Below are 27,909 nucleotides of genomic sequence, written 5' to 3'. Positions count from 1 at the left end.
TGTAGAACTACAAAGTGCTTCTATATGGTAAGTGGAGCTGATAAAATAGACTGAGTGTAGAAACAAGGAGGTGGTTTTAATGTTATGGCTGATAGGTGTAATTGTCATGCTGGAACAGGAAAGGACCTAGACGTGGATTCTGAGGAACTGTAGGAACTGGATGACAGGATCATGAATTCTAGATCTTGGGGTGAAGTAACAGTTGTTAGAAGCTTTTGGGCTGAGAAATGAAGCAAAAGCCAACGATTTAATTACATTCGGCTTTTTATTGAATTAGAAGGAAACACACAGCTGGGAAAATGCAGTAAAATCCGACTGCGCCGAGACTGCGGCACTTCATTAAGACGCCGCGATTTTCCTTCTGATTTATCGAGTTCGCGTCCCAATTTATCGCCTCCGCGTCCTGATTTATCACTCCGGGCTCGGCGGAGGGACGCAACATGCTTCTTGGAGTCAATTTGGGGATAATCTTCCCCTCCAAATAGATCTCCGCTCTAGTCGGCCCGTAAATGGAAGGATGTGGATCGCTACGCGGCACCCGCAGGTTTCGTAACAAGGAAGGGGGGGTCGCGAAGGGAGATGGGGTTTAAAAAAAGAAAATAAAGTCTCTCCATGTGCAGTAAATCTTTTTCAGATTCATTTACAGACGCACAAACTGATCTGAGATCTGAAACCGGCTCATTGAAGGTTTTATTTCATTCATTCACCAGCGTGTTTGTTTCAGATCGTACTCGGGTCTGGAAGCAATCGGACCTGCCTGAGAAAAGCAGTTTCCGATTAAGGAATGCAAACGCTACGTGGGGAGCGAGAGAGCAGTGCAGGATGGGTAAACATTTAGCGGGATTGAATACCACAGACATGTGGGTCTGACCGAAAGCTTGTGAAGTCTTAATGCTGCTATGACTATAAAAAAATGACAGTTTCCGGAGGAGTAGCTGGAAGTAGAAGGTAGAAAACAAGAATCTGTGATCTCGTTCTCTTCAACCTTTATTTAACTGACAATAGTACAAAGAAAAGGCTTTTAATGGTTTGGAAGAAAGGTTAGCACTTTACCCATCTACTGTACATAATATTATGGAAAGATTCAGGGAATCCGGAAACATCTCAGCCCGTGTTGGGCGTTTCTGGAAACCATCGTTACCTTCAAGCCCTCTGGCAGCGTTCCATGATGATACCACTCTGATAAATACAGCTCCATGGACTTGGCTGTACTTCAGAAAACCATTGTCATTTCAACACAGGTTGCAGGCATCAAACTCTAAATTCAAAACTCTAAGCTCAATCCTCCTCGTCACGTTTAATAACCTGGAAGAAAAGCATTTTCCAGCCTTTTCACTCTCTTATGAATCATCTTCTGCCTGGGTGTAGCTTCAGACAGGTTTATCATTAAATGAGAAGTGGTGTGTGTTCCCGCCCAAGATTTACGACTTGTTTTCCTACCTGTCCGCCCCCCTGCAGTTTGGAAACGGATGGCGCTAACAGTTTACGGCGAAGACGCCCACTGCACCGAGCTCCTTTACAAGCTCACAGTTGATGCGTTTTCATTAACCCTGTCATCTGTAGGTCGTGTTTCCATGACGCCGGTAAGCAGAGCTGGATGATTTCAGGGGTGGAACATTTCCATAACTCCAAAACAGAGGTGGGGCGCAGGAGCTTTGTTGGCTTTACAACGTGCGAGTTGCTACGGGCATCCCGGGAGCACCAAAATAAAGAGCCTTTAAACTACATCTACTGTAGATTTGGGTTACTCAACTCAACGTTCACTGGCCTGAGAAGTTTCTGATGTTCCATGGTCCCTTAACCACCTTGGAAAACCTTGATCTGTAATCGCTGGAAGAAGAACCTATGGACCATCCCTGACTGGATCGCCTGAGTAAGGGTGTCTGTTGTCCAAAGACCTCAGACCACCTGATGTGATCCCATTGACAGCAAGACATTACAAACATGGAGCAACCTGTATGTGTCTGATCCACTCATACCAGCACAACACACACTAACACACCACCACCATGTCAGTGTCACTGCAGTGCTGAGAATGATCCACCACCTAAATAATACCTGCTCTGTGGTGGTCCTGATCATTGAAGAACAGCATGAAAGGGGGTAACAAAGCATGTAGAGAAACAGATGGACTACAGTCAGTAATTGTAGAACTACAAAGTGCTTCTATATGGTAAGTGGAGCTGATAAAATGGACAGTGAGTGTAGAAACAAGGAGGTGGTTTTAATGTTATGGCTGGTATATGAAGGTTCTTTACTCTTTATCACATATTTGTTTTGAACTCACCATTGTACTCACTTCAAAATCCCAGAGATCCTTGGAGAACCTTCTCTTTAGAAGCTCTTTGTTGTAGAAAACCTTTTAGGGTACCAGTGAAGCAGTAAAGAATCAAGTTTAAGTCTCCCTAGAGCGCCGTTAATCTTAAACTGTTCTTGTTCACTGACCACAAACATTTTTGAAGTGGTTCTTCTTAGGAACTCTTTGCTGTTGAGATCTTTTTAAGGGTTTTTTGGTGAACGAGTGAATCCCACAACACAGCAGAGAGGTAAGGTCAGTGATTTTGAGGATGCAAACTGGTCTGTAATCGGCTAAACAGAGTCGTGCTCCAGTATTGTGCTTTTATTTGGTTGAGTTTTGGTGTTTGTTTATATGTTCTGTTTATAGAGACTGGTGCAGCCTCGGAGACTTGGGTTTTCACCCAAACATCTCTTCCACTGCCAGGTCTTGGAATGGAAGGAAAATTACACGTGACTCTTGACCTCGGCTTTTTTATTCACAGGTAATAACGGCGCTCGTAAACCAGGGAAGACATTCGGTGTGTTTTCATTGCTAGGAAAAAAACTCTTCGCCCAACATCGTCTGGAACGTTTCCCATACGTGCGTTCGCCCCGGGCTTTCGGGAATCTGACAGTGAATAAATCAAATTTGAGGCTTTGCGGTTCTCTTCAAGAAACCAAACGCTCATAAATCAAAATGTGTAATTAAAAACTGAGGGGAAAAAAAGGCCTAATTCTTAACGAGCTCTGCCAGAACGGAGCTAAATCAGAAATCCAGGCCTGGTACGATGATGGAAATCCCATTTTCGGAGTGACTTAGGAGAAAGGACCCCTTCCATCACCGCTGGGAAAAGAAACAGGCTGTAAGTGTAGAAGTGTAGAGCTCCAAACCCAGGTAGAAGAGTCGCGTTGGTCCAACATTTGAACAATGAGCCCATTTACCACAGTTCCAAACGCACCAGGTACTTCTGCACTGCAGGTACCTAAATAAATACCATTTAGGATTGAAACCCCGTCAAAACTCCAGCATTTAAACAAATTACAATTACTAGAACAAAAAACCTGTGTACCTAGACCTGGACCTGAAATGAAACAGAACCCTCATAGTGGAACACAAATGGATCCAGTATATTCAAACTGGAAGCTTTGTTACTGGAACTGGTACCAAAACATTAAAGAACTGAAGCTTTATGACTGGGACTATTAGGTTTGCGATTGGAACTGTAACCCAAGTAGAAGCTTTGTTGGTAAAACTGGTACTTTTGATACTTGAACTGTACTTGTTCCTCAGATTTTTTAAAAATATCTCTGTTTATGCTTAAAAATACACACATTTATGTTTATATTTGCCAAGATAAACGGCATGACGCTCATAAATCTGAAGTGGAAAAAAGCACCAGATGTATATAAATAAATAAATAAAAGAAAGCCCAAATGTTTTCTGTTTATAGAGACTTTTATAGAAACCCAAAGATTTTTTAAAGTTTGAGGTTGTATGAGGTCAGTAATGGTCTTCAGACAGTACGTGGAACCTTGTGTTTGCCTTGTTGTACCAAGTATTCCTTAGTAAACACGTCAACCTCAAACTTGAGTTGAATTGCAGCACGTCCTTTATTTAATCAATTTTTTTCTATCGTTCACATGATCGTATCTTTCCAAAATCCGAGCCGAGAAAACCCTCAGCATTAGCAGAAGGAACGAAGGACGTTGGAGGAAGAAGATGGATGGAATGACGGCACGGCCGTGGTCGCCAACGCGCCATGAGTTCCCTATTAGACCCCAAGCCGAGCCAAAACCCCGCAGAGCTCCTGCGCCGCGTCGGAAACGCTCTCGTCCGTCTGCTCTCGTTTCATCTGGACATATTTCAATAAAGGAACTCGTCTGCGTTGTCCTGTGCCAAGCGAAACCAGGATCATATTAATTCACCAGATAAACGAACACGAACACCAGAGACCGCCCGTTTCCTCCAGAACATCTTTAATCTCTCTTGGAACTCTTTCCTAAAATGTGAAATGGTTTGTGATGGAATATTTCCAGTTCCTTGAGGATAAAACAGGTACTTAAGAGTCTGGAACACAGAGATTCAGCCGTGTTTCGAACTTGCTGTTTGAGAAGAACATGGACAGATCTTTACCTGGTTTTCATTAAACTACTCACCAATAATGCAAGAAGTGTGTTTAGGGGATTTATTATCATGAAAAATCATGTGGTCATCACCTGGTCTTATATTTCCTGTCTGAAACCCTTGGATTTACTGGTTTCCACCAGTTGCTATTGTGGATCCTTCTTGATACTTACCAGTGTGGGTTGAAGGCATCCTGTGGCTTCTTTAAGGGCGTGGTAGCAGAGCATACACAATCGATGATGGGGCATTTTGGACCCAGTAAGAACAGCCTGAATACCAAGAGCCCAACCACCAAGAGCCCAACCACTTACTTTCCTTTGGCGCAATGAGCAACCTCCCATGGGTCCTGCAAGTACTGGCTTTTAGGGACTTTTAGTCCCTCAACATTGTGCCCCCCCTCCTTTGATATTTTGAGGATACCATGTAAATAAAAACATGGTCACCTTTAGCCAATCAAATGGTCAGCTTCCTGGACTCTCGACTATGAACTGGCCACTTCATGGCTTTATGCTCCAAGGTTCTTGGACCCACATGATCATCACTTTTTTGCAGTCGAGGTGGGTATATTGCTGCTCACGCCTCCTCTGACCCGCACGCAACCCTTAATGGAACCCTTTTTCACCCATGCACTCTGCACAGGCGCCTCTCTATCCGCCAATCAGGGTCCTTACATACACAGCATTTGAAGACCCCGCCCACATATTCCGGTTATCCCTCCCTGCAGGCACTGCCAATTATGCCCGCTAGATGGCCCCAGCCGACCGGTGACAATGCCGAGTTTTGAACTGAGGAGTTCAGAATCTCGCGCTGGTGTGCTAGCGGAATATCCTGCTGCGCCACCTGGGTGCCTTAAGAAATATTGTTGATCATATTTTTCTGCTTTGAAGCTTTAAACTTGGCTCATACAACAAGTTGGCGAATGCACACGGACATTGAGGGGCACGTCTAGACGCGACACTTATCGTGTGGTGGGCGTGGCTTATCAGGTCCACATGGCTCAGTCTGTTTAAAGGTGGCACCAAACAGGAATGGAGCAAAATTTTGTTTAAAACTGGGAACAGCGACGGAGACTTTAGGAGGTCGTGACGGGATCGAGGTTTGCGGACGTCTCAGAGATTCAGACCCGTGTGACGGAAGTGTGTTGTGTTTGTTAGACATTCTTTTAAAGGTCAATAACTGAATGTTCTGTGTATATCATGTTTTGTTGTTTTTATTGTAACATTCGCCCAACTTTTTGTCCACACCTCGTATATCAAAACCACAAAAATGAATTCCTCAGGTCTCGGGTTAGGTCCAGACGTGCTTCATGTTTTAGCTTATTTAATTAATTTGCGAGACCTGCTTTGGCCAACAAGTCCAGAGATTTTAATCCGACGTCCAGTTGGCTGCACATCCAGGATAAATAAATACAAAGACAGTTTGCTGGAAGCCACGTTGATGACGGTAAATTTTCTTTCTTTCCAAGCATGCAGTAGATGAACTGATATGAACTCCACACAGCCAGGAGTCACTTAGCTTAACACGAGGCTCTAAGTGACCTGAAATCGCAGAGAAACGTCGTTAACGCGAGTGTTTACACGCGCTAACGTTAAACAGCGGACCCCGCGGGGGTTCTGCTCAGCGTCGAGATGCAATGTCACGGACCGATGCTTCTGCCCGAGCGCGCCATCGGAGAGGCACCAAAGCACACGGTCCTGCGTCTGGTGAGTTTCACGCCCGGAGCGGCAGAATTCCTTCAGCTCCATTTATTCGATCAGCAACGCTGTCGAAACGTCACATACCATCCCAACCCGACATGACGGATGAAAGAATAAATTACAACGGCGTCGACGGCGCAGATCAGAAACGCTACGTTCCGTCCTCGCTTTACATCGAATGAATTACAAAAAACGATCTCGGCATCAACGGTTCACGTCGGAGCCCGGACCCGACCGAATCAAAACAAACCCCCGCATCTGAAATATGGCAGCTGGTGAATTACAGCGGGGAGGAAAGACAAGCAGCGGGACATGATTTGCGGATCGGAACGCTTGGCCGATTGAAACGTGGAGACGGAGCGGTGTCGTAATGGATGTAATCTCTCCCAGATGGAGCTCGTGTGGGTCCGACCCGCTTCACGTCCTCGCAGAACACGAGAAACTCAGAAACTTTTCTGTTCATTTAGGTTAAATATCTGATATTTAATTAATTTATATTAATTCTAATTATTATAAATAATCAGGTCTCATATCTGCACTCATTTAAAGGGAACCTGAATCAACAATCTTTTCTTATCTCATCTTATATGATCTATACACCGATCGGCCATAACATTAAAACCACCTCCTTGTTTCTACACTCACTGTCCGTTATATCAGCTCCACTTACCATATAGAAGCACTTTGTAGTTCTACAATTACTGACTGTAGTCCATCTGTTTCTCTACATGCTTTGTTACCCCCTTTAATGCTGTTCTTCAATGGTCATGTGGTGGATGATTCTCAGCACTGCAGTGACACTGACATGGTGGTGGTGTGTTAGTGTGTGTTGTGCTGGTATGGGTGGATCAGACACAGCAGCACTGCTGGAGTTTTTAAACACCTCAATGTCACTGCTGGACTGAGAATATTCCACCAACCAAAAATATTTAGCCAACAGCGCCCCGTGGGCAGCGTCCTGTGACCGCTGATGAAGGTCTAGAAGATGACCGACTCAAACAGCAGCAATAGATGAGCGACCGTCTCTGACTTTACATCTACAAGGTGGACCAACTAGGTAGGAGTGTCTAATAGAGTGGACAGTGAGTGGACACGGTATTTAAAAACTCCAGCAGCGCTGCTGTGTCTGATCCACTCATTTCTAAACGCCCTCCATCGTCCTGCTCGTCCTGCCCGTGCCAGGCTGAATCAGTCACGCCTCTCCGTCCCGCATTTTCAACCTGTTACCTAATAAGTGGGCACGCTCTCACCAGCGAGATCCGGGAAGCCCTTAAAATCGGACGCCAGGGTTCACATGTGGCCTTTCGCATTCTTGCTTTGAGCCGCTCGCCAGGCGCGGCGTGACTCAGCCACGAGAGCTAAATCGACCGCTGGGGTTTCGGAGAGTTTTCGATCGTAAACGTGGGCGCTGGAAGCGGTCGACATGTGGGTCGAATTAGCCAGATGCCGACCGACCATCAGCGCCGCGCTGACGCAACACGGGGCTGCGGGAGGAGTTTAAAGACGGCGTGCGCTGGTAGAGGACGGGGGTGTCGTCACGTCTCCAACGTCCAGTTTGGGAGTCGGTATAATTCACGCTTCGTCTTGAACTTGGGTTGACGTCTAACCGTTAGGATTCACAACACCGAACACCGTTGCTAAGACGAACGATCGAGTTTTTTTTTATTATTATTTACGTTGTGTAACGTTTCCTTCGTAACCTGGGCGTCGTTTCATCTGGCAAAATTACAGAGTTCCACCAAAAGCGAGAGGTGCGAAGCGAGAGGCTCGACCGCCGATCCTTTCAATCCGACCCCGTAAACGTCGCTAATTATCCGCATTAGCCGTGCGCATCCAGGCACGTCGCTGATCGCCGGAGCTTGTGAAAGTCCCGCGAGGTGATAAAACGAGCTCGGCTTTAATTAGCACCCCAACATCTGTAATTAAGCGCCTCGGATAGATAAATCAACGCCCGCTTTCTTCATCCCTCGGCAAAACAAGACGGCAGGAAACTTTGGCGTGCCGGTTTCCACGTATCTGGAAAACACGAACCCCCCCGGTTTAACCTTTTAAACTCCGCAGAGGCGCCACAGGGCTCAAAATGAAACGTGATTTTTACATAACGGCACTTCAGGAGTCAGGAGCTTAGAACATCTGTACAGTTCATGTACACTATATGTTAGTGACTTACAGTACTGTGACAGTATACAGTCTGAGCAATTGAGGGTTAAGGGCCTTGCTCAAGGGCCCGACAGTGACAACCTGGCAGTGGTGGGGTTTAAACCAGCGACCTTATGCTTACTAGTCCAGTACTTTAACCACTAGGCAACAACTGCCCTTTTAAATCAATGCTGTAAGGCTTAAAACTTTGCAGCAACAGTTTAGGGAAGGCCCTTTCCTGTTCCAGCTTGACTATGCCTGCTTGGAACGCCAGTGTCCTGTACAGAGACCCTGACCTCGGCCCAACTTAATAGCTCTGGAATGAACAGTAACACCAACTGTGGCTTTCATGACAATACAACACAAATGCTGTCCTTTTTAACTGAACGGGCACAAATTCCCATACACAGACACACTTCAAAGTCTTGAGAGAAAGAAAACAGACAGACAGAAAAAGGAAGAAAGAGAAAGACAGACACATACAATAAATGAGAAAGAAAGAATAAAAAAGAAGAAACTTTTTAATCCCGAATGAAATTAAGGACAAAATACCGACATAATAAAGCCGACACCCCTCCACACCCCTGCGCACCCCTCCACACCTCTGCGCACCCCTGCGTTCACATTCCTGTATTTTTCTTCCCCCGGTCACCTTCGCATGACGTCAAGTTCCTATGCTAAAGCGGCGCGTTTACCCTAGCGTTTAGCCATCTGTCTGTTTGAATGTGAATGGTAAAGATCTGCATTGTGACGGAGGAAGCAGCTTCGCATCAAGAGCGGCGGCCGAGCGGAGGCGGGGCTTCGTTGGTTTAAAGCTTATGTTAAGAGACCCACCGGTGTGTCGCCTCACAAAGCCCTTCAATTAGCATTAATCCGCCGTTATGTTAGCTTAATCCGCCGCTTTTATCATTCGCACCTCGGGGCTGCGACCTGCTAAGGTCTTCAATTACTGAACCCCGGGTCGTTTAACTCTGCAAACATCAGCTGGTCGACTCACCGGGGCGCATTATGACCCCAAAACATGCGCTAATGAACGGGACGTCTGTTCATGTCTAGTTAGCATCATTAACAGTGATGAGTTTATTCATCACATACAGGTCATACGAGTGTAACCAGCTTTTAGTGCGACTGAATAACTAAACATCGTGTACACGATAGAAATAACCTAACAAAAACTATATAGAAAAGTTTAAGTTTAGATGAAAAGTTAAAAAAATGCTATATAAAATTGCTATATAAAATAAATATGAATAAAATAAATAAATAAAATAAATAAATGTATAAAATAAGTAAAATAAATAAATAAAGGAAATATAATAAATATAAAAAATAAAAGTTTTGATATCTATAAAATTCCTATATACAATAAATATGAATAAAAAAAAAAAAAAAAAAAATAAATAAAAAAAAATAATACAATTAATATAAAAATTTAAAAATGATAAATACATTTTTATTAATATATAGAAAAAAATGCTATATAAAAATAAATATAAATAAACAAAATAAATTTAAAAAATATAAAAAATAAATAAAATAATAATAAAATAAATATAACAAATGTAAAAACGTTTCAATAAATATATAAAAATAAAATAAATAAATAAAATAAAAATAAATATAAATAAATAAATAAATCAGACCCACTGCAACTCTGAATAGGAAAAAGAGGTGATAAAACAGACAGTAAATGAATAAATTATTAAATGAATGAATGAAAATCACTGTGAACCTCATGACCTGTGCAGGTATTCCCTAAACTGTTTCCACAAAGTTGAAAGCATTCAGCGATGGGTGTGGCTAAAACACCTTTCAAACTCCTTAAATAGGGCCATTACTCATTTATTTTTAAACATATAGTGTTTAAACAAATATTAAATGTGCAGTTGGTGTATTTTGGACCAAGCGGATTGTGTTAGCATGAAAAACCAGAAGACGCTAACGATGCTCACCACGTCCGTGTTTGTATGAACGAAGCGTCTCTCATTAAGAGGCCGAGCACATGGATGCGTTCTCATGAGCGAGTGTTTGTGCATCCTGACAATAACAAACAGCCTCCAGTGAAAACCGAACGTCCAAATATTTATCGTGGGTGCAAACAGCGTAGCATCACAACCTCGTCTTTTAAAAAGATAAATGACACGTCGAGGGCGAGTCTGACCAAATGTGACACTCCAGAGACAAGAACCAGCACGAGTTTACTTCTCAATATGAGTGACGTCTGTGTGATCAAATGTGGAATACCCAGCGTGCAGCAGACTGATGTTAGAGAGTAAATTTAATTTACAGACTTCACGTGGAGATTAAAGAAATGAAGGTGACGAGGTGATGCAGGGCGGGGAGGTTGGGCTGGGGGGCTTAAAGAGCTTATCTTTATTATCTTAAACCGCTTTTAAAGCCTGCTGATATCGTTGAGAGCCAATCTTTCTCTCACCGGCGCTTCTTTTGTTCTCGGTGTTAATTAATTGATTAATTTAACATCCTTAATGCTTTCTGTTAAATGTCTTTTCTCGGATCGTTTTACTTTTGTTATGTCGTCTGCTACTTCGTCTGTGTTCTTCAGGACTCGTGTTCCTGATTGATGGACATTTCCTTCCCAAAAAGGAACACGATGATATTTAGAGCAGTGTTATATTATTTATTGTGTTATAATGTGTTATTATTATTATACTTTTATATTATCTGTAATTAATGTGTAAACAAACACTAGGGGAACATACTTACATTAATAGATTCTCATTTCAATATAAATCATAGTTATTTAAGATAAAGATTAGATTAGCAGGAAAATACACAAACTACCAAGTTATCCTGGTTTCACTGGGAACACTGGGCGCAAGGCAGGATTACTCTGGACAGGACACCAATCCATCGTAAAGCTTCGCCATGACCACAGTCATGCTTCATCCTAATCAGAACCAGCCGGGCACAAGGCAGAGAAACAGCCTGGTGCCACCACAGGTAGTGTCTGTGCTGTATGGCACAGGGTCCTGGGGACCTGGGTTCCAACCTTACGTCCCCAGAACCCATACTGGTGTCTATCACCTACTTAACTGTCTCCAACACACTGTTTATATCTAAAATAGTTTATTTCATCATATTTTATCCATGCACTCCTACCGAATTTACCAGCAGGATCGGTTCTAATGCATCTCCTACAAGTCCAGTTCGAATCTCTGTGCTCTGGCTGTGTCCCAAACCACGTTGTCTTGAATCAGACAGTGTAAATTATAAATAATACACGATACACGTCCAACTGCGAGGATTAATAACGTGTAGCGATACAACAGCGTGTTTAATAAGCGTACATTCGTCATGTCGTTATGAAAGGAGTCGAATGGTACACGTTGGGAGTCGATTCGCGTTTAGATCTGGAGCTTATGAATTAAATTGTTAATATAGACGAAATATTATTTGATTTATTGATTTATTTACACAGTATACAATATATAATTAAATTAAGAAGCTAATTAATGCTGTATGTTGGGGGAAAAACAAACGAAATCATATATTTTGCATAACCATAATAACACAATCATAATGTTAAGTATTTATATATTAAATGAATTAACTTGGTTAGTTTTCAGATATATGCAGGCGATGAAGGTTCAGAAAATGTACTATGCTAAAAAAAAAAATCAAAATTAAAAAGCTAATTAAAATACATTAATGAAAGAATCACAATCAGATCGGTTCACATTGGAATCCTCAAAAAGTTCATATTTTATAGTAAATAAAAGCATTTAAACGTTATTTGATTAACTAGAAGCTAGAATAAGTTGCTATTGGTTTATAACAAGTTTAAAACATTTTTAAATCTCGAATTATCGCTCATTTTGGCTGTGCTACAGGACCGGATTAAAATGAGTCGACTCCCACTCATTAGCAGAGTCATTTCATTTGACTCACTAAAAGGAGACCGAACGCACACAGAAACGGAGCGATTGACCGGGGAGGCGGGGCTTTCTCCTTCTCCTTCATTCATTGGTTCCTGGAGAGCCAAAAAGTGTCCCGCGTTTCTATTGGTGGACGCGGTGCTCATGGTCCCCCGCTGTTTTGAGCCTGCACTCATTTTTCAGGCGAGTGTGTCCCTGGCAGTCCGCCTTGTGATTCAGCAAGAGAAAACACTCTCCTTCTGCTCCTAAGCTGGCAGTGCCACATTGTTCTAGAGAATACAGGCCTCCTTCTCTTCTGGAAGTTTGGAAAAGTACTGTGGCATTTTGGTTTTCAAACAGGACCATCTTTTCTGGAGGGCTTTTGCACTTTTGGTTTGACTACCATGACGAAGATGCTGGCGCCCCTGTGCCTCTGTAGGGTCACCGTGGCATTGGCACTGCTGGCCAACCTGGTGCACTTGAGCTCGGCCTCAGAGTACGAGTACATATCCTGGAAGGGCGAGTCCTTCGGAGGTGGCCGCGTCTACGACAAACCTCCCCAGTGCGTGCCCATCCCGGACGACCTGCGCCTGTGCCACGGCATCGGCTACAACCAGATGCTGCTGCCCAACCTGCTGGAGCACGAGACCATGGCCGAGGTGAGGCAGCAGGCCGGCAGCTGGGTGCCGCTGGTGCACAAGGCCTGCCACCGGGGCACCCGCGTCTTCCTGTGCTCCCTGTTCGCGCCCATCTGCATGGACAGGCCCATCTACCCCTGCCGCTGGCTGTGCGAGTCCGTCCGCGAGGGCTGCGCGCCCATCATGGAGGCGTTCGGCTTCCCCTGGCCCGAGATACTCAACTGCGACAAGTTCCCGCAGGACGACGTGTGCATCAGTTCGCCCAACGTCACCGAGCCGACCCAACCCAACGGTAAGTGTTTACTGCTCCTCTGCAGGGTCCAGAATCAGACAGGGGTGGACAAAGGTCTGCCATTTGCCCGTAAACTCGATGCCCATAAAGATAAAACAGAGAAGCAGATCTAAAGAGAGGTGGTTGATGGTCAAAGCTGTGGAAGACATTAATGTTTATCTGTATTTATGTTCCTCACAATGTGTAGACATCAGGAACGTCTTATTAGCGTTTATTTGCACACCTGGATGGAAAAACCAGTTCCCTTTCTGAATTTGGTAGGAAGGTAGACCCTCAAAAATTGGTGCTGTTGGTACAGAATTCTGTAGGATGGTGGTACAAGCTTGGTGAGGAACATTGAGGAACCGATCAGGTAACAAAGTCATCTAACAATTATTGTGTATTTACCGTCTACCTCCCTACCCAACAAATAATACAATTTCCTTTTGGATTTGAGTGGAAGTCCGTTCCTGAAGGACATCAGTGGTCGGTGTTCATGCTGACATTCTTTCTAAACGAAGCTTCATTATGTTAAGATTCGCAAACATGCTGCTGGATCTTATTACCAATGCCGGTCCAAGTCCAGAGCACTTTCCGAAACCCATCTTTTGTTGTTCTTGCCGAGATCCACCTTTCAGAAGGTGCAGAAAGATCTCCTAGTCGTTTGTTCTCGGCTGCACCTTCCTGACATTCCTGCTCCGAGCTGAAGCGACACCTGGTTCAGATTAACAGCTCGGATTTGGCTTGGAATCGGATCCAACAGTGACATCCTGAGGTCTTATTGCTGTTTGTTTACCTTCCTGAAAGCGTTCCAACCTAAATGCAGCCCATCTGATCCAGATTAGCGTTTCGGGTTTCTGTCGGAACTGAATTCCAGAGAAAGTTGGAGCTTCAGGAACATCAAGATTTACCAACAATGTCTTATCATAATGTTGTCTTTGTTTTTTTGGGATTGTTTCCTGTCTGGATGTAGTTTTTAGGAACTAGGAGGAGTTTTTAATCACAGTGTTTTCACCAGGATACGTCAATGATTCCTTCTTCTAAGTGTTGAAATCTGTAATCATTCATTTGCAGCCCATACTCCAAAAATTACCCCCCACTTCCCAGGTTAATAGAAATTAAACGATAGAAGGATCTGCAGGAATGGATCTGGTGGCCACCATTTCTAAAGAAACCGGCTCCTTATTGTTTATATCTTCCAAAGCTGTCCAGTGTAGTTTTGGAGCTTCTGGAAGGTCTTACTATTATAAATTTAAGACCTTACGGGTCAATCACACACTGATCCATTTCCATGTAGCAGAACCTAGAAGAAGAGCCTCTCAGCAGAAAGGCTCCCATGTAAAACACACCTTGGATTGACTGTAAAGAAAACCAAACAATGTTCTCCGGTTCCTCTTGGTTATCAGAACCTCCAGATCTACCTTCTACAGAATTTGGTTTGGTGTTGGCTTGCCGTCGTGAGGACTTGTTAATTGTGGCGGGGTGTAACTCGGGTTTGCCCACGCTCGACCCTCTTGTACCTTTTGCCCCGTGTGAGAATCGACACCTGAAGTTCCTCCTAAACGCCGGCGTGATGTTATTTCAGGAACCAGCATCTGTTTGGGGCCCCGGTTCACCCACCTTTTGTTACCTCGGCGCTTTGTTATTCCTGGCTCGTCACGTCCCTTCATTCTTGTGCACAATTAAACGTTAGTTGCGTCCGACCGGGGAGGCGCGTTCCGCTCCGCAAGGCACAGATTGATTCATATTCGCAGCTGGTAGCAATTTTCGGTAGGGTGTTAGCGGACGGGCCGGGAACGTTGTTGGGACGCGTTCCAAGAAAATCACTGTACGGCTGTTGGTTTTGGACGGTTCCTCGACCGCGGCGGTTTGCTCGGTGACTTTGTGAACGTAATGAGCTTGTTATGGATCCTCGGGCTTGTTTAGAGAATTAGTTAAGAAAGCATTGAGATGTTGGGGGGGGGGGTCACATTTTTAAAAGCCCTATCAGTCCTGGAAATACAGGGCTCCTTTTTTTAGGAAGCCCCGAGGGAAGCACAGTCTCCATTAGCATCACTTTTCATAAGCTAATGTACCGGGGGGGGGGGGGGGCACTGCTTTTTATTTTATTCCAGTAGCACCAAAATAACTGAGTTTTATCACTAAAATACATTTTATTTTTTCTTCTTTCTGTTTTTGCTATTTTTCTTGTTTTTTTATTTTTTATTTTTTACATCTTGTGTTTTATTATTTTAGTTTTTAATTATTTATCGGTGTTTCTTTCTTGGTAACTAAAAAATCTCTTTTTCCTGTTTTTCTTTTTCTGTCTTATCTTTATACTTGTCTTAATTTTATTATTATTTTTTTGTTTTCTTGTTTTTTTTTATTCATTTAAACCTTTTTTCCTTTTTTGTCTCATTTTCTTTGTCTTTATTTCTTTCTTGGTAACTGAACTGATACCTAATTCAGTCTTTTTTCTCTTTGCTTTTAAAACTTTTTTCTTTATTTCTTGTTTCCCACTTTCATTTATTTAATTTTTTTCTTTCTTTCCTATTCATCTCTTTATTTTTTGTACTTATTTATTTATTTTTTTTACTTTTTCTTTTCGTTTCCCACTTTTAATTTTTAAAATAAATTATTTTCTTTTGTGATGATCTAGAATTTTTTCTTTATTTTTCCAGTTTTACTTCTTAATTCCTGTGCTGTTCTTTTTTTCTGTCTTTTAGACAATTTTCACCTATTTATTTACATCTTGAGTTTTTTTCTTTCTTTCTTGGTAACTTAATCTTTTTCTCTTTCTTATATTTGTAGTTGTCTTGTTTTTATTTCTTTTTTCTTTGTTTTTCTTGTGTTTTTATTCATTTTAATCCTTTTTTCTGTTTTGTCCTATTTAAAAATTCTTATTTTTTCTTTCTTTTACTTTTTCTTAATTCTTTTGCTGTTCTCTGTTGTTTTTGTTGTTTTTTGAGATAACTCTCTGTACTCTTGCTGATCTGGTACACGCCGTGACTGAGCAGATCTGAGGCATGTTAAACATGTACAATACACAATAAGTACTGAACCCAGTGTGTGTGTGTGTGTTTGGAGGTTGTTTGGTGTTTTTATTGCCCCGCTGGCAGCAGACGGAGCTTCGTTCAGAAATGATAAATAAAGAAGAAGAACATGAGAAAGTACGAAGCGTTCGTGTAAACATCATAAAGCCGGCGAGATTTTATAAACATTTACAGTTTAAACGTAGAGAATTTTAGTATAAAACAGCAGTTTAATGAGCCGAGGTCGTGCTGCACCCCCCCACCACGGTTTATTGATGTGCTGTAACAGAGCTGTGAGGAGCAGGAAGGCCGCCATCATTAGCCAATTATCTGCATCAGATGTGTTAACTGAGAAAACACAAGCGAATATCGGCATGAACTCAGGAAACGTCGAGATCTGAGGAGTTTCACGTCATAAATAACGTTTTTTACTCGTTACTTCCTCTCTGGCTTTATTTTATTCTTTCTCCCAGGGTTTCCTCCCCGCTACTCTTCCACCAGACCCGTCCTCTGGTCGGGGACGTTTTTTGGGACGTACTGGGATTTTCGGACAGAATTTTAGCAGGTCGGACACTCCTGGGTAGATTCATGAGTGTTTTGTGTGGTATGTCTCGGAGATGTTTGTTCTTACTGTGGTTTAGTGGAGTCCTAAAGTCTTTCTGGATGAATCTGTATAAGCAGCTGTTTTTAAGTGGCTTTTATTTCGGCATGGTGTTCCTGTAGAAACTTTAAGGTGTCTGCTTGCTTGACTATAATTGGATGATTTGAGATAAGTAAGATTTTTATTATAAAAAATAGCTAATCATTTATATTAAATAACTTTGTTAATAGAGTTACCGTGGGGGGGGGGGGGCAATTACTTTTTCACAGCACTGTAAGCTAATGATGATTATTAATTAGACAGTGGTGGGGGGGGGGATTAATGTTTGGAATTAAACTGCATTTAATTCCAAACATTTAGCCTCATCTTTATTTCAGTGACTCGGCGTTTTTCCTCGCGTGTCTTTGCTAATTCCTGTAATAATAACATTAATGTGAGCAGAAGAGAAACGTTTTCCCTCTTTAAAAGGTTTTTCTAACACCCCTGTGAGGATTTCTCACACAGCCGTGAAAATCTGTGCCTAGCGAACTCACCCGGCGGGATTAGCACACAGCGTTAGCATAAAAGCTAATGAAAGGATGATTATTATCTTAACGCAGAGCTGATGAAGGTGATCGGCTCTAATCTGCGCCCTCATCTCTACACTCTTCCTCACCCCGGGGGGTCTCTTCAGCTTAACGTCTCTAATGATTGCGGTGCGCCCGGGGGCTCGCCGGGGGGCTCTGCTGGTTTTGGGGGGATCTTTGGGGGGGGGGCGATAAAGTGAAGAACAGCTGTTAACATACATGTGTAAATGATGCGCGCTTGGGTTTGTCCAGCGGCCATTAGCATGACAGAGGCACGTGGAGCGGGGCGGGGCAGGGGGGTGTAATGGTGGGATTAACATTTTGATGCCGTCCCAAAAGATCTGGGTACCTGCATGAAGCTTTCAGACGCGAGAAGAATCAGAAGAATGAAAATATCTTCATTAAAATTCAGCGATTTTTATTCATTGTTTTGTTTCTTTATTTCTATATCAGCTGTCAACAGAAATAGAGCCAAACGTGCCGTAAATATATAGACATTCACCCAAAAAAACCTCGTTTCTGTGGGTCTTTGGTGTTACTACATTGAAAGCTTCTCTACTATAAAACCGAGGAGCTGCCCTAAACACTCGGTCACACCGTTGATCTTACGCTTCAGCTGCATCTATTTTCTTTAAACGGCTCGATTACACGTGCTGTTGGTGACAGACTGGTGACACCAGGGACGTTTTTTAATTATTTAAAATGGTCAGATAATCAGAAACTACAAGGGAAATATGATCTTATGTATAAAAAACCCTACAGAACTTAATTGACTTATTGACCATTAAAAAAGTGTAACACCAGTGACTCTTGGTCACACTGTTGATCTCGGATGTGCAATTGTTCCACTTCAGTTGTGTTCAGGTCTTAGATTACACGTGCTGTCGGTGTCGCCCGGTGTTACAGACATAAACCGTGACCCCGGCGACACGACCGGCCGCAGCGAACATCATGAAACATTATTTCTGCTTTAAATCACTAAAATCTGTGTTATGCATCAGTGTTTGTTCCTGCTGTCACCGGTGTTACAGACAAAGTGTGACACCAAGGACGTTCTTAAATATTTTAATTGTCTGATTATCCAAAACTACAAGGGACATGTAATCTTATAGACTCTTATTAAAAATATAATCTACAGTACTTTATTGCCTTTTGTTCAATAAAAGTGTAACACCAGTGACACTTGGTCACACCGTTGATCCTGGACGTGCGATCGTTCTGTTTCATGTCTGTGTGCTTTGACATGACCGGCTGCGGCGAACGTCGTAAAATAGTTTATTTGCTATATTATTCTGCTTTTAATGCAGCAGCGTTTGTTCCTGGTGTCACCGGTGTTACAGACAGGCTGGTGACACCAGAGATATTTTTAATTATTTAAAACTGTCAGATAATCAGAAACTACAAGGAAAATATAATCTTATATATGAAACCTACAGTACTTAATTGACTTTTGGACCTTTGTTTTAAAAAGTGTAACACCAGTGACGTTTGGTCACACCGTTCCGCTTCGGTTGCGTCTGTCTGTTTTAAATGGCTTGATTACACGTCTTGTTGGTGTCACCGGTGTTTCAGACTTAAAGCGTGACCCCGGTGACCCCACCGGCCGCAGCGAGCGTCGTAAAATAGACAGAAGTCATTTTAACAATGCACAGGATCGATTGTTTTGGCTTTATATCTTTAAAATAGATGCCGCATGTCAGCATTTGTTTTAGACGTCACTGGTGTTACTGGTTTAAATCGCTGTGTGTGTGTGTGTGTGTGTGTTATATATGAACATCTGAAACTGTCGGATCCACTGCAAGAGAAAAAACTCTACGGTACCTTCCAGTGACCGGGACTCGGACAGTATTCGTCAGCGATCGTCAGTGATTGGGTGTCTGTGTGATGGACGTTCTTGTTTTTCTGACCTCTGACCTCGTTCTCCGTCTCAGGTTTGTCTCCGGTGTGTCCGGCCTGCGAGGAAAACATGAAGAACGACGCCATTCTGGAGCACATGTGCGCCAGCGAGTTCGGTAAGTGTCACGCCAAGTCACGCTGTTTATATTCATGAATATAATAAAGCACGTTAACATCTTAACCGTCGGGCTGCAAAGCTAACAAACACACGTCAGGTCTGAGAATTAATTTGTACTTCTGGTACAGTTTAAAGATAAACCCCCCCCCCCCCCCCCCCCCGGATCCTCAAACACCTATAATAAAGAGATTTGTGGTTATTTGCGATATGAAATGCGCTAAAGTTAAAACTAATTAGCCTGATGTTTTTAAGACCTGAACGTTGTATGAACCCCACAGTCCGAGTCTTTATTCCACTGACGGTCCCCCCCATGCTCCAGAGCACCCTTAGCTTTTACAGCAGGGCGACTCTGGTGGGTTTAAACTTCTTCCCCCCTGTAAATCCGTGTCGCGGTTCGAACCCGGCCTTTCAGAGTCGCTGCTCTGCGACTAATGAATTGAGGCCGTTCTCGAAGCTCCTGGCGGATTTATTTGGCTGCTGGTTCGAGCCGTAAATTGGGATGTTTGTTTTCCTGTCTGGTTTGGGGAGGGGGGCGTTAGGGCTGAGCTGACCTCGGTACAGGGGTCAGAGGAGTAACGTAAACACTAACAGGCGTGGACGTTTAAACCCTTCACGCTAAACAATTTAAATTTAAATAAACTAGAACGATTAAAACGGATCAGAATAGATTCACGTACCACGGCTACAAAAACAGACTTTATTTTAATTTGATTTACAGAAAATCAGATCAAAAATAAGATGAAATAAAATCAAGCACAGCTGAAGTGTCAGAGCTTTAAATCTTCTAATTGTCACTAGAAGCTACTAAAATGAATAATTAGGTCGTGAGAAACCACCAGCGTTTGTTCTCTGTTTGTTCTCCACACACCGGCCGGACTCTCGTACTGGTTCTTTGCTAATAAGCCACGGTGGTTTACTGGGAATCTGGATTGTATAATCCCTCTTATTCACCGAAACCTCAGACCTCAGAGTCCTGGAGCGATCACCGGAGCGCGCTCAGTTCAGAAGTCGCCAGGTTCCAGACTCCGGGTTCGTTCGGGGTCGTTTTTCATCCCGTCGTCTCCCGCTGGGTTTTTACGACGCCGTCCGATCCATCTGCTCGTCTGCCTCTCGTCTGGAGATGCTGCATGAGGTCGCGTTACGGATCGGGGCCGGAGGTTAAACGCAGCCTATCAGGAGGCTTTTACAGGTGTAACACGGGGTCATGTGACCGAACGTCTGAGGACTGAGGACTGAGCCTAGCTCTGGAGGGAGGACGGTCCAGATACTGACCTGCAGGTCCGGCTAATCACGAGCTCCGCTGCAATCGCTGTAACTACAGTAAAACAACGTGGAACATTTACTTAAGAAGAGAATTTATAAAAATACATACAGTTATTTTAAAAAACAGCATATTAAGCAGTTATTAATGTTTTAATGTGTATTATCCACTGGTTTCAATTTGATCTTCAGTGAGCTCGTAAAATAAAAATAAAATCAATGTAAAAAATAAATATTAAAAAGAATAAACAGTAGTATAAAACTGCAATTTTATTTATATTAAAAATTAATTTATTAATCTAACAAAGCATTGTTTTATAGTTCATACAAACAATATAAACGATTATTATTATTGTAGTTATTATACAATATTAAGAATAATAGTAGTAATAAATATATTATTGTAATAATTATATTAATAAAAAAACAATACATGTATTCTTTAAAAACAATACAAATATAATAATAATATTAGTTTTTATTAACAGTTGATATAAAATATATAATTATAAAAATACAAGCATTTGTAACAAAAAAGAAAAAATATATAAAAATAAAATCTGAAATGTATGGTTTGATTTTCATTGCTTGATAATTTAATAAAAAAATAAACTGATAAAAATGGAATTAAATAAATTAAAATAAAGGCAAAACTAGCATTTAATCAAAGGTTTGTTAATTTAATATTAAATTAATATTATTATTATTTTAAATGTAAATATGGGGAGCGTCGCTGCTGTTTTAGGGACCATACAGGGACAGTGGGAGCCTAGTGGGTGGAGCTTTGGACTTTAATTGAAAGGTTGATAGTTCGAATCCCAGATGTTGGGCCCCTTGAACAAGGCCCTTAACCCTGTCTGCTCTAAGGGCACCGTACAATGGCTGACCCCCAAAATTGTTTCGTTGTACTGTACTCGTGTATATGTCCAGATGATAAATAATCGTCTTCTATTAAATTCTGTTCTATTTCTGGCGGCCGTGGGGGGTCCATGCGGGCTCGGCCGTAGTTGGGAACAGATGCGCTCAGCTGCGGCTCGTGTTTATTTTGTAAAGAGGTTTGGGAGGGAACACGGGTCGCCCGGAGCCGAGCCGAACGCAGACTCGGTAAATATTTACCAGAACGCCGTGCGAGCGCGCTGTACTTATTTGGGCCGCGACCCCCGTGTGCACCGGGCCGGATTGATCTCTCTCACACACACATGGCCGGCGTGTTTGGACAGCGATAACGAGCTTTTATAGCTTTTTAATCGTCTGTATAAAGCCGAGCAGAAATGTTTTCGGAGCTTATCGGGAGGATCTGACCGCGCCGGGGTGGACGGGGGGTCGCCGCTTGTTTGGTCAGCTGGCTTCCTGAAACGGCTACTGGGGTCCCGCGGCACTACACGGGCAAAAGTATCAGGACGCCCCTTCTAATGATTAAACAACAGTTACTAACAGGTGTAATAAATCAGCTATATAAAGGAAATGATGTGCTGCAATTATGCAGAAACAGTTTAGGGAAGGTCCCCTATAGAGTCATGAAGAAAAGCTCGGTTTAAAGAAGCTCTTGACCTTTTGACCAACATCAGTGCCGAGCCATTCAAATGACTGAACGGGCACAAATTCCCACAGTCTTGTGAGATGTCTTCTCAGAACAGCGGCTGTTGTTCTAGCTTGCACAGAAGTGGCTCGGTTTGAAGCCCACAAGCTCATGGTCAGGTGTCCAAATACTTTTGGCCATATAGTGTACATGGAACAGTTGTTCCCCTGCCAAGGGCAGAAAAAAACACACAAAATAAGAAATATGTCTGGATAGACCAGTTGTAACCCAGCGTTTAAGGTACTGGATTACTAATCAAAAGGTCGCTGGTTCAAGCCCCAGCTTCGCCAGGTTGCCACTGTTGGGCCCTTGAGCAAGGCCCTTGACCCTCAATTGCTTAGACTGTAAACTGTCACATTGTAAGTCGCTTTGGATAAAAGCGTCCGCTAAATGCCGTATAGTTTCTCTATCACACGTGTGATTGTGTCCACAGTCGAGCAGGCTTCACGGTCACTTACCTGCTCGGTCGTCTTCTGAATCCTCGAACGAGAGCATGCGCTCGGCTGCACGCCGCACTCGAGCCTGAACCCGGTTACCTCTGGTCAGATGCAGGTTGGAATTATGGGTATTAAGCGTAAAGCCAGAGTTGAAAGGCCGCCCCCGCCGTGACAGTTCAGCGCCGGGTTCAAACCGTGAGACGCAGCTTTTGTCTGACACGACGTTCCATTAGACGCTAAGCTCCTGTGAGAGGAACGCTACATGCTGCTAAAACTTCATACCACAGCGCTAATCCCCGCCGTGTGTGTGAAGCTAATTCTGCAGCGGCGGAGCACCAGTGTGTGAGGTGGAGATTATCTGAGCGGAGGTGTGAGAACCGGGCAGGAGGGTCAGAGCTAAAACTGCTTATGAGAGACAGACAGACAGAGAGAGAGACAGACAGAAAGATAAAGACAGACGGGTAAGTAGATAGACAGACAGGCGGATAGATAGACGGACAGACATTGAGAGAGATGGACAGACAGGCAGACAGATACACAGACAGATAGATTATAAACAGACAGATAGAAAGAAAGACAGACAGACTGACAGGCAGATAGATTATAGACAGACAGACACAGACAGACAGACAGACACAGACAGATTATAGATAGACAGACAGATTATAGATAGACAGACAGATTATAGATAGACAGATAGATTATAGATAAACAGACAGACAGACAGATTATAGATAGACAGATAGATTGTAGGTAGATTGATAGACAGACAGATTTATCAGTGGGGTGACGGAGTGTGCTGAGCAATTCGTGGACTACAGTCAATGATTGTATACCCAGTAGCTTGTAAAATGCCCACGTTTATGACGGGTGTTCCTAATAAAGTGCAAGTAAATCTCTACCGCAGTACAAAAATGTAAGATTCAGGTTTGAGGGTCAGTGTGGTGGGGGGTAATTGAAATGAGCGTATAATTGGTCCCCGGCGGGGCAGCGGTGGTAGATTGGGTTACACGTGGAGGGGCGGTGGGGGATTGATTTACGTGGACGATGCGGCGTCCTGATGAGGCCTCTCCTCTTAAACGGGGCTGTTCGGCGAGAGCCGGGTCATTATGGAGCATTTTGGGGGGATTTGGGATTGATTACAGGCTCAATTTTAGCCCCCCCCCCCCACTCTCCCCACCATTACCTCTCTCTCCTTTATACTTGTGATGCTCTCTCGCCCCTCTCTCACTGTTCGTTAGTGGTCCGACTCTTGCTGCGTAATCTGAAACCGCTTTTGGAGTCCAGGTTGGGTCGTGAGGGGCTTTTAGCGTCCCCGGAGTTGGTGCGGAACCGACGGCGGTGTTGAATGCGTGTATTCATTAGAACAGTAGTCCCGGCCAAGGTGGAGAAAGAAAATAAATCAGAATTAGAAAACCGTCACCTGTCATGGAATAAAATACGGTGAGATGATAAATGAGTGGAGGAATTTATTGGTAGCTGAAGAACAAGGAACAGAAGTGTGCGTCTCCCTTTATACTGCTCTAGTCACATCACATTAGGTGTTGGACTTTGGAACCTCCATTCTGTGCTGACTGTTGTTTCTTATCTGCTAACAACAGCCATGTTGCTTATCTCTGTACTTTAGACTCTCAGCCACATCTCGAGCAGCTACATAAGGATTCTTAAGTCTTAGGGTCCCGGGTTCCGTCCCGGGGGCGCGTCTTCCATTCCCGACCGACCTCTGACCTTCCTTTGCTCTCCCCTCTCCGCAGCCGTCAAGACCAAGATCAAGGAGGTGAAGCGCGAGAACGGCGACCGCAAGGTGATCCTGCAGAAGAAGAAGAAGGCGCTGAAGCTGGGCACGCTGAAGAAGAAGGACCTGAAGACGCTCACCATGTACCTGAAGAACGGCGCCGACTGCCCCTGCGCGCAGCTGGACAACCTGGGCAGCACCTACCTCATCATGGGCCGCAAGATGGACAAGCAGTACCTCATCACCGGCATCCACAAGTGGGACAAGTCCAACAAGGAGTTCAAAAAGACCATGAAGAAGCTCAAGAGCCACAAGTGCCCCGTCTTCGAGAACATCTTCAAATGAGGCGCGCTGACGGTGTCCGGTGGACGTCCTGAGTGTTTTTTTTTTATTCTATGAACTTGCACACGTGAGCGACCCGAAAGAGCCCCGCCCCCTTCGATATACAGCTTATATTATATATTTCTACGTGTACTTCCAGACCGACGCCTAGTTTTGTTTGGTTTACTTGTTTGTTTGTTCGTTTGGGTTCTTCGCTTTTTCCACTGAACGGTACCGATACGGATCCGCTCCAGAAACTAGAACACTGTACGGCCAAAAGTATTCGGACGCCCTTCTAATGATCGACTTCCAACAAGTGTAGTAAATCAACCATATAATGGAAGATACATGCGGTAACAGTTTAGGGAAGGCCCTTTCCTGTTTCAGCATGACCGTTGCCCGCTTGGTTTAAAGAAACACCAGTGTCCTGCAGCTCTGGAAAGAACCAGAACCCCAACCGAGGCTTTCTTGAGAATACAATATAAGTCTCTTTTGACTGAACAGGCACAAATTCCCATACACAGACACACTTCAAAGTCTTGTGAGAAGCTTCCTGAAGGCCTCAGCTCCACTCAACAGCTCTGGAACGAACCGGAACATCAACCAACGTCAACGCCCAGTCGTACGATCGCTCTTCAAATCCTGACAGACGTATTTCACTGTCTGGTGAGAACGTCCGAATACTTTTGGCCATGTAGCGTATATACAAACAACCCGACACGACTCCTGGATTGAAACGTTCGGTTCACCTGGTACCCCGGTCAAGGGGGTAAACAAGGACGGGCATCTAAACAGACCTGTGAACACGCAGACCACTCCACTGATTGGCCAGTACACCAGAAGCTGACCCTAGACACTGTTAACTGATGCGTATGTCACATGTTCCTGGGTTCTGTTGGGAAGTTCTGTAGGAACTTCACACAGACGCGCAAATAAGGTGGAGATCAAGGGTCAGGATCCCACTAGTCCCACGTACCCAGCCAGCTCTACCAGAACGATGCATGTCAACCAGTGGCGCACCACTAACTTCTCTCTCTGATGTATCCGAAGCCCTCGCGGTAGCCGGTACCGTTCAGTGGAAAATCTCATGGCTGGATGGAACCCCATCTACCCGACACGCTATCCACACCAAAAATAATAATCAATCACCGATCTGTACGTGTTTATACTCTGAGAAGAATGTGCCGACCGGAAACCGATCGGATCTGCTCTTGAATGTACCGCGGCCGCCGCCATTAGCTCGTCCTTTATGGTCCTCGTATACTCAAACTGTGAACTCTCGGAGCCTCGAACTTTATCTTCATCCTAGCGGGATCGCTTCATGCTTCGCCGGTCATAATCAACCGCTCGCTAATCCACTCGCCGTCGCCTTCATTATAGCGTCGATCCGAGCCGAAAACAGACCACGTGCCTTTAACCCGGTACAGAAACGAACGGCGGGCGCAGCGTGACTGGACTGACCTGATTAACGCTTCTCTTGGTTAAAAATGCACAAATACGCAAATCACACGTCTATTATTTTCACTTTCACTTTGTTCCTCTTCAGTGTAGCACTATTAGTCTGATCTTTTTTTTTGTCTTTTGTAAAATGTCGCCGATCATTTTTGTACATAAAATTCTAACCCGAATATTAAAGAAACTGTGACGAACACCGGCTGATCTGCTTCCTTTCTTACGCTGAAATACGAGGATCTTCAGAAACTCTACATGTTCACCTTCCGATGCATTTTTCCAGCATCACCACATAGAGCCAGTAACAAAATACGAGTCAGAGTTTAGTCACGAGTCTTTAGGCTAGAGTCTGGGTCAATAATCTACACAAAAGATATATTATAAATGTAGCGTAGAAATAAGAAATAATCTGTAAGTGCAGATAAAAACAACAACAGATTAGCGAGTGTATTTAGCTGTTTTACTTCGTGTCTTTACTTTCCTCCTCACTGTGTAAATGAATGTAATTTCTGTAACAAGAAGGTTCCAGTTAAAAGCTTCAACTGATACGTTTTGTTTTCATTACAGAACAAAAGCGCTCGATAAATCACGGCACAAAACACAGCAAAAAACATCATAACCGCTGCTTACCTGAGCTTCTGTTCTTCCAGATGCTATTACATTTATAAGCGTGCGTCCCATTAGGAATATAATCTGTTATTTTGTAAATGTGCTTATAATTAAAAACCTCCAAACTTTTCCTGGTCGTGAAGTAAAACAGGAAGTCGTCAGAAAGCCGATCGAACGTTTCATTACCACGTCATCTGTGTGACGCAAACTGAATAAATGCAAATAACAGCATTTCTTACTAACAATTACAATCAGAAGCTCTGATTGGTTCAGAAAGCGTCTTTCAACCATCAGCACCGATTCTGTAGGAGCGTTTTATTCACCCCGGTTGTTCCTGTGAAAAAGTATCGGGACGCCAGTTCTATTTATTGAATTTATGTGTTTCAGCCACAGCAGTTGCTAACAGGTGTAATCAATTATATAAAGGAAATGAAATGCTTCCAACAGTTTAGGGAATGTCCCTTCCTGTTCCAGTATGAGCAAGCTCTATAAAGACATGAGCCCTGACCTCAGCCCACACTGGAACATCAACGTCGGTGCCCAGCCATACAAACGCTCTTCATTTAAATTCACCGAACAGGCACAAATTCCCACAGAATTTCAAAGTCCTGTGAGAAGCATTTTATACCATTTGTTTTTGAAAGCCCACAGTAGGTGTCCAAATACTTTTGGCCATATGTTGTATTTAGACAGTAAATAGAGTTCCTCCGTCCATCTAGGAACCGGAAAATTGCTCCCATATCCGCAGGATCAAGGGTTACGTCAACGCCGATACTTTACGACCCGCGCCGGAGACTCTCCCGGCGTGTCCGACGGCGGCTGTAAAACTCGGCGGGGTTCGAATCCGTCAGCGAGATTTTCTCTCGCGCCGTCTCCTGTTACCGCGTCCAGTTCCTAATCCCCTCAGAAAACGTGGCAGCCGTCCTAAATCCACGAGGGATGAGGAGCTCGTCCCCGCCCGTCATGTTCCGCGTGATTTATGGCTCCTTCCCAGCATCTGGAAGATGGTTCTCGGGCAGAGCGGCGGCCGCGGAGTCCGCTGCGGGTGCCAGAAGCTGGTGGGGCTGCAGTCGATCGATCCATTTTACAAAAAATAAAAAATTAAATTAAATAAAAATGTGTAGCTTGGTTTAAATCGCTTTATGACAATAAATATCATGTCTTTGTGAGGTCTGTTGGTATGGTAGAGACCGTCCACACAACAAAGCCCTCAGAACACGTCACCACAGGCGAATAAGGATACCGGAGTGTCTCAAAGGCACCAGTCGTACCTCAGAGCTCAGGTCAGTCCGTCTAGACAAA

The 27,909-nt window shown here is 43.7% G+C and overlaps 1 protein-coding gene across 1 annotated transcript; it reads left to right on the top strand.

Moving 5' to 3' along the window:
• The first annotated feature begins 12,356 nt into the window (after positions 1-12,356).
• On the top strand, positions 12,357-26,195 carry sfrp1a (secreted frizzled-related protein 1a). The gene is made up of 3 exons (XM_063018033.1): positions 12,357-13,043; positions 19,132-19,212; positions 24,245-26,195. Exons 1-3 carry the CDS (start codon positions 12,518-12,520, stop codon positions 24,568-24,570), a joined length of 933 nt encoding a protein of 310 aa, XP_062874103.1. The 5' UTR covers positions 12,357-12,517; the 3' UTR covers positions 24,571-26,195.
• Positions 26,196-27,909: the final 1,714 nt, after the last annotated feature.

This window comes from Trichomycterus rosablanca, chromosome 21 (genome assembly GCF_030014385.1).
Source record: "Trichomycterus rosablanca isolate fTriRos1 chromosome 21, fTriRos1.hap1, whole genome shotgun sequence".
Lineage (NCBI taxonomy): Eukaryota > Metazoa > Chordata > Actinopteri > Siluriformes > Trichomycteridae > Trichomycterus > Trichomycterus rosablanca.
The sequence above is the reverse complement of the archived record's forward strand: the minus strand, read 5'-3'. Positions and strand labels throughout refer to the sequence as shown.